We start from the raw sequence: 15,877 nt of genomic DNA on the forward strand, positions 1-15,877 counted from the left end.
CCAACTCCGTGGCTGGACTGCGGACAGCGAAAGGGCAAGTTTCAGCACCACCTTCTAGGAAAGTTCTTGCTTCGGCCTCAGTCACAGCGTGGCTTGAGAAGACGTGGGTACTGAGAAGTTGGAGTGCGCGCGGTCTGGGATGACCCAGGGCTAAGAGCCCGCACGGTTCCTCTAAAAGCTCGCCGTGGATACTTTCCACGCAGGCGCAGAAACCCCAAGACCCGGCTTAATATCTTGCTGGGGGTTGGGGGTTGGGGCTGGGGCGGGGGGAATAGAAGGATGGTGTGGATAAATTGAGGAGAGGGGGTGTGGCTCAGGAAGCTACGCAAAAATAAAGGCGTGTCTCAGCCAAATCACTTCTCGCCTATTTGCTTCCGACACCCGGGGCGTGGCCTAAAGGGTCCCTTCTTCAAAGGGAGGGCCAAACCCGGTGTTTCCTACGCCTACAAGTCGTGGCTTAGGGCGGGCCCTCGAATCTCCCCGCAGCAATTGGCTGCCTTGCTTAGGAGGTATGGCCCAACCAGACTTCCATCCCCAGTGTGGTCACTTCCTGTGGAGTTTCCCCAGCCTGGGGAGGAGGGGGAAGAGGACGAGGGGGAGGCGAGCGGTCGTTCGGGGTTAGGTTGGGGGGTGTCGGTCCGTTCAGGGCGGGTGATGACTCACGGCCCATCCCATCTTCCCGACGCCGCCCGCCCGCGCAGAGCTAGCTCCATGGCTTAACGGAGGAGGCAGTGGCGAGTGGGGGGAGGGGGACTCTTATTTTGTTAGGGGGACCGGGCCAAGGCCCGACCGGCCTGGCAGGGCTCGCCCGGGGCCGGGCGTCATGTCTCATGCAGCCGAGCCAGCTCGGGACGGCGTAGAGACTAGCGAGGAGGGCCCTCGAGCCGTGTTCGTGCTGTTGGAAGAGCGCAGGCCAGCCGACTCGGCCCAGCTGCTCAGGTGCGGGACCACCTGGGGCCGGGAATGACAGCTGAGGTTCCCTGGGAACTCATCTCAGGACATTGGGGACCCCAGATTGGGTTTGGAGACTTTTGGCCTATGCTTGAAGGACGTCGGGGTGCCCCATCTTGGGTGGGCACCTCAGATATCTGGTGCTGACCCGCTTAGACTAAAGCTGGGAGTCATATATGGGGGGCTCTTTACTGGGTCTAGCGGGGCCGGTTGTGGAGTATACAGAAACTGGTCTGAGGTAGTTTAACTTGGGAAACTGGTTAGAAGCAGAATTTGGAATTGTTGAGTCGGTAGCAGAAGATGAATTTCACTGTTAGGTGAGGCACTGATTTTAAGGAAATCTTGGGGTCCCCCCCCTTCAGTGTGGGGAAAAAGGATCCTGGGAGGCAGAGGTGCTATTTGGGGCACCTAGTGACTCCTTGTACCCGGTGCCGTGTTTGGGGATAACATGAATTTGGAGGGGGTTAGGGAAAGGTCTCGGATATGCCAACAGTGTGCGTGTGAATAATCGAGCGAAACAACTTGATGGGCCCGGTCATGGCACTGGTGCCACCCTCCATCTCCCTCCCCACCCCGCGTCTGTGTAGAAAAACACCGGCATTGTGGAAACCCCGATTGCCTCGTGGAGTAGGTGCTTAAAATGTGAGGCGGCGGGGCAGACTGGAAAGCTACAGTTCACTTTTAGGCGCGGGGTTGCGGGGGGCCGGGGTGTGGGGAGGAGAGAGAGGCCTCAAACCTTATTTGGGAACCCAGGGGAGGGTCTTGTTTCCGCTGCCACTCACCCTAGCCTGTCAGCCAACCCTGCCCACTCCTTACCCACACACCCGCTCTTCCTTTTATTTCGCCCTCCCAAGCCTGTCTCTCAGTTCCCGGGTGTAATCTTGAATCAGTCTATAGAGCTGGAGTGAGTACCGACTGCACCATCCCCGTCTGGGTGGGTCCTCCGTTCCTCCTCATCCTCACGCCCACCGCCCTTGCTCTGAAGCTTCGGCTCTTGCCTGTCCATATCCCTGTCCTCCCCAACACCCGTCCTTTCCAACTTATGTGCACTGGTGCGTGAGTATGGGAGGGGTTGTGCTGAACTCAGCTACTCTCCGAGCTTCCTCTTCCCAACTTCCTGGGTGGTTTTAGAGCCCCATCTGTGGGCCAGGAGAGGAAGGAAGACCATCGTTGGGGCGGGGAGAGACTTTTTTTTTTTAACCAAGAGGAGTCACAAGCTCTATGGATCTTAAACTTGCCTAAATTCAAGGGTGCATATTATTTGGAGATGCGGCGGGTGGAACCCAGTGCTTCATACTTGCTAGGCAAGTGCTGTACCACTGAGCTATAACACCTCCAGCAAGGATGCATATTCACCCTCCTGTGTGGTTTTTTTGCCTGGCCTCTAGGGTCTTTTATACTCAACAGGGAGGACTGAGGAGAACTGTCTTCGATTGCTTCTAGCAACCTGGCTCATCACAGTAGTGGGCACAGTTGAAGGGGAGGGATGTTGTTTTGTTTTGTTGCTGCAGTGCAAGCCCCAGCTCCTGTGGGTTTTTGTTTTTTGTTTTTGAATTTGAGATAAAGTCCGTTTATGTAGTCTAGGCTGGTCTCAGCCTTCTTTATCCCAGGTATGGCTTGTTTTGTATGCCAGTGGCTGTTGATACTGAAAACAGGTGTGTGTTGTTAGATCTATCTAAAAAGTAGGAGGAGGAGGCTGGGCAGTTTCTTCTAGCTAAGAAAGATGCTCCTCCTGCAAGGCCGATGATGCCCTCAGAGTCTCTTGAGGATGCTCACTGGTGGAGTGAGGGGACCCACCCTGTTTCCATGCTTCTATTTGGGTGGCTATCAGTGGCCTCTGAACTCTGGCTGGGGCTGGAAGAATTCATTTGCAAAGTGTTAAGTCCTGATGCCAAGGGAACCAAGGAGCCCAGGTCTCTTTGTGATGCATTCGGTTTCTATTACAATGGGCTGTTGGGCTGAGGGGTGCCCTCACTTGCTCGGTATGTAAGTGTACTGACTGTGGGTTCACTTTCAGCTGTCCGCAAAACAGTAGGGGGTGTGGGGGCTGGGCGAACTCTGAATGCCAAGCCTGGAATCCTTATACAAAGTGAATTGCCATTCCCAAAGTCCTTGTCACCCCCCCCCAAAAAAAAACCTCCAGGTTATTGTGATTGTTCTGAGGGAGGGAGTTGGGTTTCAAGCATTTTTATTGTTCTGCCCCTTAAGAGCCTGTGGGTAGCAGTATGGAGTAGGAAGAAAGGACCTGGGACGGCTTCGTGGCAGTGCCCTTCTGGGTCTGAGCCCGCCTCAGTGGCTGGGGAAGGGAGGGTATTAAGAGCTCCCGGAGGTCACTGATCACCACTCCTTCCTCCCTCCCACCCTCAGCCTGAATTCTTTGCTTCCGGAATCTGGGATTGTTGCTGACATCGAATTAGAAAACATCCTAGACCCTGACAGTTTCTACGAGCTCAAAAGCCAGCCCCTACCCCTCCGCTCCAGGTAGGACTGGCCTAGCTGACCCTTCTACCAGTCCTCCTCCCCACTTGCTGGGGGGCCCGGCGAGCCCAGCCAACCCCTTCTCCCCTTCTCAGTAGCCTAGGTTTCCCGGGTGCTGAAATTAGAGGCACGAAGGAGGAAGCCAGGTGGACAAGTCAGGGTGTCTCTCTGGCTTGCCGGTCCTCTTGTCTTCTTGCCTCCCAACTCGAATTCAGACAACAGATCCTCTTGGAAACCTGGCTACCCGGATAGGCGTGGCCTTCCTAAACTCCCGCCCTCCTGTGGGTGGGGCCGTGCAGCCCCTGCTCAGCCCTCTCACACCTGGTAAACCCACCCACACCCCCCCCCTCAGCCCGGGAGCGTCCAGGCTAGTGGGTGGAAGCCTAAATGTGCTGAGTCATCGGCCTGGGCTCTAAGAGAGGGGAGGGGACCTGGGAAGAGGGGCAGGAAGAGAGAGGATTGTGAAACCTCTGAGATTTTTCAAGACTAACTAGCTGCTAGCAGCAGAATCCCGGCCAGGGAGGAAATGGAGTCTGGAGCGTCGCCGGAGCTCCATGTCCACCTCCAGGAGCTCCCGATTAGTCTTACCAACCCTTGGGGTTCACGGGTCACCCTTCAGCTTCAGTTCCACTTGAGCTCACCTTCTTAGTCAGGAAAAACTTCTCCGGCACCTGCGCACACTCTCTGCGCACACACTACTTAAAACCGAGGTTTCACCATTAAAGCCGAGGGCTACAATCTATTTCCCCTCGAGGAACTGGCCAGACTGTGACCTCTCTCTGTTGATGGAATAATGTCTGGTCCCGGCGGCTCCTGAGCCCCCACATCCAGGCCTGGTACCTCTGTCTCCCACCCACACACTGTGGTCTCTGTTCCGAGACCACAGCCTGTTTCTGGCTCTCGTCCAGCACTCTCAGACCCTTAGGCTTGAAAAGAGACTTGTAGCTTACCTGTGGCCCCGTATCTCCCGTTCCACAGCCTCCCAATATCACTGCAGGCCACACCAACCACCCCAGCTACACACTCTGCATCGTCTTCTGCAGGGGGCTCCCGGACCCCTGCCATGTCATCATCGTCATCATCACGGGTCCTGCTGCGTCAGCAGCTTATGAGAGCCCAGGCCCAGGAACAGGAGAGGCGTGAGAGGCGGGAACAGGCAGCGGCCGCTCCCTTCCCCAATCCTGCACCTGCCTCACCAGCCATCTCTGTGATTGGTGTATCTGCTGGTGGCCACGCGCTGAACCGTCCACCCCCTGCTCAGGTGCCCAGAGAGGTGCTGAAGGTAAGCACAGACCTAGAAGCGCTGCAAGCAGTGGCTGAGAGGTAGTTCTAGGAGCTAAGGGGTGGCCTGGGGTCCCACTGGCTTTTAGACAGGGTTCAGGTGGGTCTAAGGACAGTTCGTGGTAGTGTTTAATGATGTGCGGTTGTACCCCCTGTGCTTTCTGGCGTACCTGGGAGGCGTACCTGGGAGGCATACCTGGGAGGCGTACGGGGGGGGGGGGGGAGGCGTACAGGGGGAGGCGTACAGGGGGAGGTGTAAGTGAGTTAGTTCCTGATTCTGTTGGGTGGTGTCAGAGACTGAGCGAGGACTAAATCCCTGAGGTCTCCGACAAGGTGATTGGATTTTGGAGGCGCTAAAAGGTTTTTCTGGGGAAAGAGGTTTTGGGGTCTCGGGGAGATGGACTAATACTTTGGAGATCTTCTCAAATTTCAGGTCCCGTTTGTCCGCTCGTGCCTAAAAATCGGCGAGTTACGGGGCTAAGGCTCAGAGTTACTCCTCTGAGCTTCTGCGTGTGTCGCTCTCCTTCCCCGCTGTCTTTTATTTCACAGGTTCAGACCCACCTGGAGAACCCCACACGCTACCACCTGCAGCAAGCTCGCCGGCAGCAAGTGAAACAGTATTTATCTACCACGCTTGGACCCAAGCTGGCTTCCCAGGCTCTTACCCCGCCACCAGGGCCTGCCACTGCTCAGCCGCTTCCTGCCCCTGAAACGGCCCACGCCAGCGGCCCCACAGGCAGTGCTCCTAACAGCCCCATGGCGCTACTCACCATCGGATCCAGCTCCGAGAAGGAGGTAAGAGGTTGTAGATAATCTTACGCCCTCCCTCCGTCCGTCCGTCCGTCTGTCCGTCCGTCCGTCTGTCCGTCCGTCTGTCTGTCCGTCCGTCCGTCCGTCTGTCCGTCTGTCCAGTTGTTTATTACTGCTCCGTTTGCGGCGCGCGCGCGGGCGGGCGTGTGTGTGTGTGTGTGTGTGTGTGTGTGTGTGTGTGTGTGAATGCTTGTGGTGCTGGGACTGGAATCCAGGGCCTTGCACATTGCTAGGGCCAGCAGCAATTCTACCATTAAGCTGCTCCCACCCCCAGCCTCCCCCTTCCAATTCTTCTAATCCTGTACAGTATTTACTTCTTCCCCCAGATTGATGATGTCATTGATGAGATCATTAGCCTGGAGTCCAGTTACAACGATGAGATGCTCAGCTATCTTCCCGGAGGCACCGCAGGGCTGCAGCTCCCCAGCACGGTGAGGCCCTAAGAAGGGAGGTGGTCTGAAAGTTATGGCATTCCTCTGTCACTAAGACCACACCCACACCGGCTGTTGTGTGTTTATGAGTGACCCTTGCCATACATTGTACTAAGGTAGAGAGAAAGGCCTTATAGTGAGAAAGGAGCTTAGGCCACTGCTGCCCTTGGGCCGTTGTCGGACTTCACGGAGAGGTGGCCCTGGTAAACTTAGGGTATATATACTATGGGGAGTTTAGAGTAGTACCTGGGCACCCGGGTTGTGCTCTGCTAAGTAGTAAGAGATGGAAGTCATGTAGCAGTTTGAACATCCCGAGAGATTTGGGTACCACAGGGTAGTAGTGTACTAATCAGAACCAAAGACTTTGCTTATAACACGCGGTCAGAATGGACCAAGCCCCTTGCAATGAATTTGGGGGGGAAGAGGCTGGATGGATCCTTGTAAAGAGTGGTTGCAACTTGCCAGCGCAAGAGATCTGCCATTATAACAGTCTGAGTCTGGAGCATTCAGAGACTCTCCTGACTTGCTTTGGCAAGTTACTGCATAGCTTTTCCCGACGGACCAAAAGGATAGAACCTTGTAGGGGAATGGTAGAAGTTGGGGGGGGGCGGGGCTAGGGGTGAAGCTAAGTAGAGTTGCCTAGAATGTGTGAGGTCCTAAGTTCTATTCTCAGTGCCAGGCACACACAAAAAAAGTTCCCCTTTATCAAAACTTCACTGGTTTGGACACAACTAGAGGGTGCGCAAGCCAGATCTGAAAGCCTCAGAGGGTTTCAGAGGATGGCAGCTCATCAAAGGCTAGGACAGGGTGCCCCGCTCTACAAGTGTGTTTGTTGTACCAGACCGTAACCAGGATAGTGAGAGCGAGACCCAAATTAGGCTGCTGGAAAAGCAGCAACTGGCTGGGAAACAGTTAGACGAGAGATCCCGAGATAGCAGAACGTGTGAGTAGGCGCGGAGTCAAGACCTGGGTCAATGATCAGTAGGAGTTCATGGTTTTTAAAGAAGGGATCATTACTAAAGGGCTGGGGATTAGGCTGGAACTCTCTAGAAAGCCAGACTTGGGATGGTGTTGTGTTGCCACGATAGCTTACCTAGGTCTGAGAAGCTTCAGTTGCAATGTTCCAAGAATGCTGCTTTGGAATGCTGTGCTGGGAACAGCTAACAGCCTGGAATGTCAGGTCTCAACTGACAGAGACCTCAGACTTGTGACTTCCCCCCCCACCACCACCAGCATTCTTCTTTTCCGAGGCAGCCTTGGAGTTTTAGGGAAGGGCTTCAGAGGCTACTGAGATAATTTGAGTGGCTGGGTGGGTGGACCTTAGTTCCCACAAACCAGGGAGAGTTCACTTGGTTCTGGTTCCTGCTGTTAATTAAGTACAACATGAAACTTCCCTGAAGGCAGAGGGAAGGCCTGGAATCCTTTGGCCCTGTATTAGAGGGGCTGGCGCCTTTTTTTTTTTTTTTTAATTCATTTTGGTTTTGTTTTGTTAGTTTTTTGATACAGGGTTTCTCTGTGTAGCCCTGGCTGTCCTGGACTCACTTTGTAGACCAGGCTGGCCTCAAACTCAGAGATCCGCCTGCCTCTGCCTCCCTGAGTGCTGGGATTATAGGCGTGTACCATTGCGCCTGTCTTAGAGGGCTGTGGCTTGTTTTGTTTTGTTTTGTTTGTTGTTGCTGTTTTTTCGAGACAGGGTTTCTCTGTGTATCCTTGGTTGTCCTGGACTCACTCTGTAGACCAGGCTGGCCTCGAACTCACAGTGATCTATCTGCCTGCTGCTTTTTTCTTTTCTTTTCTTTTCTTTTCTTTTTTTTTTTTTTTTTTTTTTTTTGGAGATAGGGTTTCTCTGTGTAGCCCTGGCTGTCTTGGACTCACTTTGTAGACCAGGCTGGCTTTGAACTCACAGCGATCCACCTGCCTCTGCCTCTCAAGTGCTAGGATTAAAGGCATGCGCCACCACACCTGGCTGGGCTGGGCTCTGGCTTTTAATACATGAGGGTCAGGGGCCTGAATTTGAGGAGGCTGTTGTATGCCTTTGCTGTCCACAGCTGCCTGTGTCAGGAAACCTGCTTGATGTGTACAGCGGTCAGGGAGTGGCCACGCCGGCTATCACTGTCAGCAATTCCTGTCCAGCTGAGCTACCGAACATCAAACGGGAGCTCTCTGGTAAGTGCTAGGCTCTTGGCCCTTTACCCCACTCTGTCCCTGAGCCAAGCCCTGTCACTGTCAGGTCTGGGGCTAGACCTAGTTCTAGGCAGAGGGTTTGAGCCTTTCAGAAACAGGTCGTGGCTGGGGCTGGGAGTGTAGCTCCGTGTCTGCAAGACCCTAGGTCCCTTGCCAATCACCACAGAGAAGAGAAACAAAGCCAACTGCTTCCTCCCCCCCCCCCCCTTTTTTTTGTTTTTTTCCTCATATGGCCCTTGGTCCTACTTTCACCTCGTTTTCTCTGACTTCCTCTTATACTGAGTATAACAGAAGGCCCGTGCCACCATAGTTTCATTAAAAAAAAAAATAGCAAAGAGAGACATTTTGTTTATTTTTTTGAAACACAGTTTCACTCTGTAGCCTAGGCTGACCTCAAATTCCCAGCAGCCCTCTTGCCTTGGCTTCCCGAGTGCTGAAATTACAGAGCTATGCCCGAATGCCCAACTCTGGAACTCCCTTATATAGCCCAGGCTGGCACTGAACTTGGAGCGATTTTCCTGTCTCTCCTTCACAATGCTGGGATGACAGGCATGAACTACCATGCCTGCCTCGAGACGTTTTTAAAAAGAGTCAACAGGTATGGTGGGGCATGATTGTGCTCCCAGCACTTGGAAGGTTTAAGGCCAGTATGGGCTACATATTGAGACCCTGTCTTAAAAAAAAAAAAAAAAGAAGACGACGACGACAGATGAGAAGACGAAAAGAAGGAAGAAGAGAAAGAAGAAGAGGAGGAGAAGGAAGTTAAAGAGAAGCAGCACCAGAAGATGATGAGGATGAGGATGACAATGATGACAAAGGGACTGGAGAGATGGCTCAGCAGTTAAAAACACTTGCTGCTCTTCCAGCTGTCCTGGGTTTGATTCCCAGCAACCACATGGTGGCTCATAACTCTCTGTTATTTGGTTTCCAGGGGCTCCTATGCCCTCTTCTGAGTTCCTTGGATACCAGGCACACACATGGTGTGCATTCACACATGAAGACCAAACATCCATACACAGAAAATAAAAACAAATCCTTTTTTTTTTTTTTTTTAATCACTCCAAGTCTGGCTCTGTGGCCAACCTTTGTAGTTTGCAGCTAATTTGGAGACTTGAGAAGGCTTAAGTCAGGTGTTCAAGGCCAGCCTGGACAACAAAGCAAGAGCCCATCTCTAAGAAAGTCGCACCTTCTGTCCCCTCTCCCACTAGCCCCTACCTCTGCATCTGCAGGGACTCCGCTTCCTCTACCCAGAGGCCCTGATATCCACCCTCACTCTCTTCCAGAAACCGAGGCAAAGGCCCTTTTGAAGGAGCGACAGAAGAAAGACAATCACAACCTAAGTAAGCCCGTGAGCAGGTGCACTTGCCCACCTGCCACACAGCCCTGCCGTGCTCCTTGCTTCAAGGGCCACCTTCCATGGGGAGCCTCCCAGCACCCCTGTTCTCCCTCTTTCTTCACCCATTGATGACTCTTTTCCTACTCTTTTCTTTTTCTCCCCGTCTCTTGAAAGTTGAACGACGCAGGCGATTCAACATTAACGATAGGATCAAAGAGCTGGGCACCCTCATCCCCAAGTCCAATGATCCGTGAGTCTGGGCTGGGGACCCCAGGCCAATGGGAGGTGGACCGAGCACACTGAACTAGGAAAGTTATTCCTTGGTGTGTCTGCCATGTAGTCTTGCCCAGACAAAAGTTCTCTGAGCTGGATGCCGAGGCTCATACCTGTAATCACAGCACTGGGGAGGCTGGGGCAGGAGGCTTGCCATGAGTTCAAGACCAGCCTGGGCTACATAGTAAGTTCAAGGCTATCCTGGGCTACAGAGTGAGACTCTGCATCAAAAAAACAATACCTCTTCCCCCCCCCCCAAAAGAGCTCTCTATCTTTTCTTAGCTGGAGGACTATAGAGCCTCAACTTTTGAATGAGCAATGTTTGCCCTATCTGCACCCCGTGGAACACAAACACAAGTGTTCTATTCATTTAGCACTTTTGATGCCTCGGGGGGGGGGGTTAGTGGTTGGGTTTTTTGCTTCGTCCCAGGTACTCTGCTAGGCTCTGAGGGCATCAGAGGGGACAAAAAAGAAAAATACCCTTATCCTCTTGGGTCTGATGCTTTCGTTGGGGCAAGTAGACAGTTAAGACCAAGAAAATCCATGATACATGTTTTAATGGGGGTTGTGGAACATAAAGAACAGAAGGGAACTGGGCATGGCGGTGTCTGCCTATCATCCTAGCACTCAGCAGTCTTGAGGCAGGAGGATCTAAGTGTGAGCAGCCTCCAAACAGCAGCCCAAACCACAGGGGAACCGAGGGGTGGCTTAGTGGTTGACAGCACTGACCGCTGTTCCAGAAGCCCTGGCTTTGGGTCTAGTGCCTCTGACTCCAGTTCCAGGGGATCCGTTACCCTTTTCTGACCTCCGTGGGCATCAGGCAGGGTGCACATACATACATGCAAGCAAAACACCCATACACAGAAAAGGAGGCGGGGGGGGGCGGGGGGGACCACAGAAGGGAGATGAGAGGGTGTTAGAATGATGAAGACAAAAGTGCCGTGTGCAGAGCAGGAGTAGACAAGATTAAGGAGGCCACATGTTGGGGGGCGGGGGGGCGGGGCGCTGCTCTAAGGTGCAGGGTTGTATCTGAGTACAGGAGCCGAGATGAAAATAGTTTCTCATGTTAACACTGAGAGGCCAGAAGATGTAGGGCTTCCAGGTTTCGGGGTATAACGGCCACCACTGGAAGATTGCAAGCATAGGGGTTTGGTTTTTTTTTTTGGATTTTGTAAGCATTCTAACCCTTTGATTTACCTCAAGTTCTGACATGTGGTCAGGTAGCCTACCTGGTACAGCCCCCCCCCAACCCCCCAGAGACTTCATATGCAGCACTCGGCCTTTTCCCTGCCCTTCCCTCTTGGGCTCCACAGGGAGATGCGTTGGAACAAGGGCACCATCCTGAAGGCATCTGTGGATTACATCCGCAAGTTACAGAAGGAACAGCAACGCTCCAAAGACCTGGAGAGCCGGCAGCGATCCCTGGAGCAAGCCAACCGAAGCCTGCAGCTCCGAATTCAGGTGTGGGGGCAGCAAATGGGAAGGATGACTAGAAGTAACTTCCTGCAGGTGGAGGCGAAGAAAGAACTGGCCAGCTTTCCCTTTAGGCAACCCAATTCAAATGATGGTGGAGATAAGTAATTAGCACAGCATTAACAGGAGTGGTAAGGACATCTGTCATGGTGGGCTCCTGCGCCTTTAAACCCTGCCATTCAGGAGGCACAGGCAGGTAGAACGGAGGGCCAGGGCCAGCCTCGGTCATTAAAAACTAGAAATGAGAAACAGATGGCTCACTGGCTGCTCTTCCAGAGGATTTTTTTTTATTTGTTTGTTTTTCGAGATAGGGTTTCTCTCTGTAGCCTTGGCTGTCCTGGACTCTTTGTAGACTAGGCTGGCCTTAAACTCACAGAGATCGGCCTGCCTATCTCTTCAAGTGCTGGGGTTAAAGGCATGCCGCACCATGCCTGGCTGTTGGGGTAAGGGGGAGCTGGGGGGGTTGTCTTTTTTTTTTTTTTTTTTTTTTTTTTTTGGTTTTTCAAGACAAAGTTTCTCTGTGTAGCCTTGGCTGTCCTGGACTAACTTTGCAGAGCAGGCTGGCCTTGGCCTTGAACTCACAGCAATCCGCTTGCCTCTGCCTCGTGCGCCACCACTGCCTGGCTTGTGTTTTTTTTTTTTTTTTTTTTCCCGAGGCAGGGTTTCTCTGTGTAGCCTTGCCTGTCTTGGATTACAGGGCTTTTGGGTTTTTTTTTTTGGGGTTTTTTTTTTTTGGTTTTTTTTTGCTTTGGTTGTTGTTATTGTTTGTCTTGTTTTTGAGACAGGGTTTCTCTGTGTAACAGCCCTCTCTGTCCTGGACACGCTTTGTCCACCAGGCAGTCCTTGAACTCCCAGAGATCCAAGTGCTGGGATTAAAGGCATGGGCCACCACACGCGGCCATGGCTTTTGATTTTTTGTTTGTTTGTTTTTGGTTTTCGAGACAGGGTTTCTTTGTTTAGCCTTGGCTGTCCTAGTCTCGATTTGTAGACCAGGCTGGCCTCGAACTCACAGCGATCCACCTGCCTCTGCCTCCAGAGTGCTGGCGGCTTTTGGTGTTTAATACAGGGTTTTTCTCTGTAGTCTTGAGTGTCCTGGATGGAACTCACTCAGTAGACCAGGCTGGCCTCCAAGTCACAGAGATCCACCTCCCTCTACTGAGATTAAAGGCGTGTGCCACCACCGCCTGGCTGTTTGATTTTTTTTAAAGCATCTACAACATTCAACAACACTCTGTAACTGCAGTTCCAGGAGATCTGATGCCCTTTCCTTGCATCCACATTCACGGCGCACATGATGCACGTACATGCAGGCAAAGCACTTATACATACAAAAATGAGTCTTTAGAAATAGACAAAGAGTCTTATCTGGGTGTGCCTGCACATTCGTTTGATCGCAGGGAGGCAGAGGAAGGGCATATCTCTGAATTCAAGGCTAGCCTAGTCTGCATAGTGAGTTCCAGGATGGCCAGAGCTATGTAGTGAGTTATCTAAGGAAAAAAAGAGAGGAAGAGTCTCTAAATAAAAAGTAGTATGAGTATTTGCTAGCATGCATGGCACTTATCTTGTCCAGTATACTGTAAAAAGAGCTGTGTGCCCTGCTGAGCACAGTGGCACACGCCTTTAATCCCAGGGAGTCAGAGGCAGGCAGATCACTGAGTTCGAGGCTAGCCTGGTCTACATAGTGAGTCCAGGACAACCAAGGCTACACAGAGAAACCTTGTCTCAAAAGAAAAAAAAAGCTGTATGCCTATTAACTCATTTTAAACTTATTTATTTATTTATTTATAATGTATACAGCATTCTGCCTAGATATAGGCCTGTACACTAGAAGAGGGCAGCAGATCTCATTGTAGATGGATATGAGCCACCATGTGGTTGCTGGGAATTGAACTCATGACCTCTGGAAGAGCAGAAAAGTGCTCTTAATTGCTGAACCATCTCTCCAGCCCCCACCTATTAACTTATTTAATTCCCAGAAACAGCCATGTGAGATGACCCAGCATTATTTTACCATTTTACAGATGGGGAGACTGGGTCTCTGGAGCTCAGAGAGTAAACATGAAATATTGCAAATAGAGAGGGCCAGAGGCTGCATTGGAACCTAGTTGCTTGCCCTTTTTTTTTGTTTTTCTTTTTCTGAGACAGGGTTTCTCTGTGTAGCCTGGGCTGTCCTGGACTCGCTTTTTAGACCAGGCTGGCCTCGAACTCACAGCAATCCACCTGTCTCTGCCTCCCCAGTGCTGGTGTTTTTCTTTTCCTTTCTTTCTTTTCTTATTTATTTATTTATTTATTTATTTATTTATTTATTTATTGGTTTGGCTTTTCTAGGCAAGGTCTCTCTGTGTAGCCTTGACTGTCCTGGACTAGCTTTGTAGACCAGGCTGACCTCGAACTCACAGAGATCTGCCTGCCTCTGCCTCTGGATTAAAGGTTGGGATTAAAGGCGTGCGCCACCCCACCACGCCCAGCTGTACCCTGCCCTTTTACGTGAATACCCTTCTCTACCTAGGAGGGCCTTTGAACCTCATCTTACTTTGTACCTACCTTTTCCTTTTTGCAGGAGCTAGAGCTGCAGGCCCAGATCCATGGTCTGCCGGTACCCCCTACCCCAGGACTGCTCTCCCTAGCCACTAGTTCAATCTCTGACAGCCTCAAGGCAGAGCAGCTGGACATTGAGGAGGAGGGCAGGCCAAGCACAACGTTCCATGTATCAGGGGGACCTACCCAGAGTGCTCCTCAGCAGCAGCCTCCTGCACCGCCCTCGGATGCCCTTCTGGACCTGCATTTTCCCAGCGAGCACTTGGGGGATCTGGGGGACCCCTTCCACCTGGGCCTAGAGGACATTCTGATGGAGGAGGAGGGGGTGGTGGGAGGACTGTCAGGGGGAGCCCTGTCTCCACTGCGGGCTACCTCTGACCCCCTGCTTTCTTCAGTATCCCCGGCTGTCTCCAAGGCCAGCAGCAGGCGCAGCAGCTTCAGCATGGAGGAGGAGTCCTGATCAGGTCTCGCTCTTCCCCCCCCCCTTGGACTTCCCCACCCAGGGAAGGAGGAAAGCCTGGATGAGAACCCCCCTGCCTTTTTCCCTACCCTCCTGTGAGACTGCCCAGTCCAGGAACTCTGGGGGAAACCAAGTTCCAATCAGGCCCCACCCCTGTGATAGGCAAGGAGGAGCAATCAGGTGAGGCCCCGCCCCTTTCCCAAAGGAACCGCCCTGCCCAGTATTTCTGAGGGAGAAAGCAGGAGACAGCTGTGGAAACTCAGTTGTCTCTTGAGCAACAACACATCCTTGCCCCAGGCCCCACTCGTTCCTGCCTAGGGAGGGAGGCAGGATAATGTTACGCCCCTGGCCACTAAGGGACAGGTTTCCCAAGGGAAGGAGATGTCTGGATTCTGCTCCATTCCTTCCCTGGGAATTTCCAGTCCATTTTTTTTCTGGCAGTGGAAGACGTATGAAAAGGACAAAGTCTCAGCCCTGGAGGGTTAAAGCCCTGTCCCTTCCTTATCCCTGCCTTGCTCTGGCAATTAACAGAAGTCAGGGTGTGATCCAGCCTGTTCCTCTGGGACCCATCCCTTATCTGTAGAAAAAGCCTAGCACAGGTACTTCAGGTATGGAGGAATCACCAGGCTCAGATCACCCTTGTAGAGGCCCAGGCCCTGGCCCTTAGCAACATCCCATGCAAGCATTCCACTGAGCAGGGAGCAGCGGTCCCTAAGCTCCCTGCCTTACCCTGGGACCAACCTGGGACCTGACCTATGCAGGCCCTGTGCTGACCTCGTTCTTGGGGAAGGGAACACATTTTTGAAATCTTGTGGCTTGAATTTCTAGACCTAGATCAGATGAGACTTAAACCCTCACCTTTGGGGAAGACCTTGCCTTTTCTGCCTTGGGGGCCAGTTTGGGGAAATGGATAGGGATTAGTGTGGACCCAGCCTAGGCACCCCAAAATACCATCCCAATACTTCTCTTCAACTTGTACTAAATGGCAAAGGCATGACCAGCCCATTTCCCAGCCCAGGGAAAAATAGAAGTCTCCCCTAAAAGGCAGGGGCCTGGAGGAAAGGTAGCAAAAATCTATTTTACCATTAATTTGTTTATGTGATTTTTTAAATTGAACCCACCTACTCAGAAGCTAGGTCATCCCTGACCTCTGCCTCCACCCACACAGTTCTCCATTTGGGGGACTACCCCTGTTTCAGAGCCAGTCCCCACCAAGTCCCATCCCTGCCACCTACATCCAAGGTCCCCAGCTTTAAAAGCTGGGGCCAGGCCCCAAGGAGGCTTTACTGAGGGGTCTGTAGGTTTGTGACTAAAATAATAAACGCTAGGCGTGTTTGATGCGCTTTTAACTTTGGCACCGAGTCTCTTGTTCTTGTTTTTGGCTGGGCAGTGACCAGGGCCCCTGCAGGCCAGGAGAAAGAACAATTTTAGGAGAAACAACAGATTTCAAGAGGGCCAGAGCGAGACTTTTTAGTTAAAACGAGAGCCTGGAGAGAAACCGCCTGCAAGCAAAAGCAATAAACCTTCCTAAGGGCCTGCCACGCATCAGCCCAATTGCTGTGCTTTCCCCCAGATTTATTGGGGGGCAGGAGGGGGGCAGTATTGGTCTGTATGCTGCTGCTTCCTCACATTTGCTTTGTCAGAGAAGCCAGGAGGAGAATC

General features: G+C 52.3%; 1 protein-coding gene across 7 annotated transcripts; it reads left to right on the forward strand.

Annotated features, from left to right (window-relative positions):
• Nucleotides 1-478: 478 nt before the first annotated feature.
• TFE3 (transcription factor binding to IGHM enhancer 3) lies at nt 479-15,569 on the forward strand. 7 transcript variants are annotated; one of them, XM_084789316.1, is made up of 10 exons: nt 479-509; nt 3,319-3,432; nt 4,473-4,711; nt 5,260-5,505; nt 5,847-5,951; nt 8,000-8,117; nt 9,419-9,475; nt 9,646-9,721; nt 11,058-11,205; nt 13,778-15,569. In XM_084789316.1, the coding sequence occupies exons 3-10, from the start codon at nt 4,493-4,495 to the stop codon at nt 14,213-14,215; spliced, it is 1,407 nt and encodes a 468-aa protein (XP_084645442.1). In that variant the 5' UTR covers nt 479-509; nt 3,319-3,432; nt 4,473-4,492; the 3' UTR covers nt 14,216-15,569. The 7 variants fall into 7 exon arrangements, with proteins under 7 accessions (XP_084645442.1, XP_084645438.1, XP_084645440.1 ...); XM_084789312.1 differs by having other exon boundaries at nt 480-509; nt 4,408-4,711; XM_084789314.1 differs by having other exon boundaries at nt 480-509; nt 4,427-4,711.
• Nucleotides 15,570-15,877: the final 308 nt, after the last annotated feature.

Source organism: Acomys minous (assembly GCF_964271855.1).
Source record: "Acomys minous genome assembly, chromosome: 7".
Classification (NCBI taxonomy): Eukaryota; Metazoa; Chordata; class Mammalia; order Rodentia; family Muridae; genus Acomys; species Acomys minous.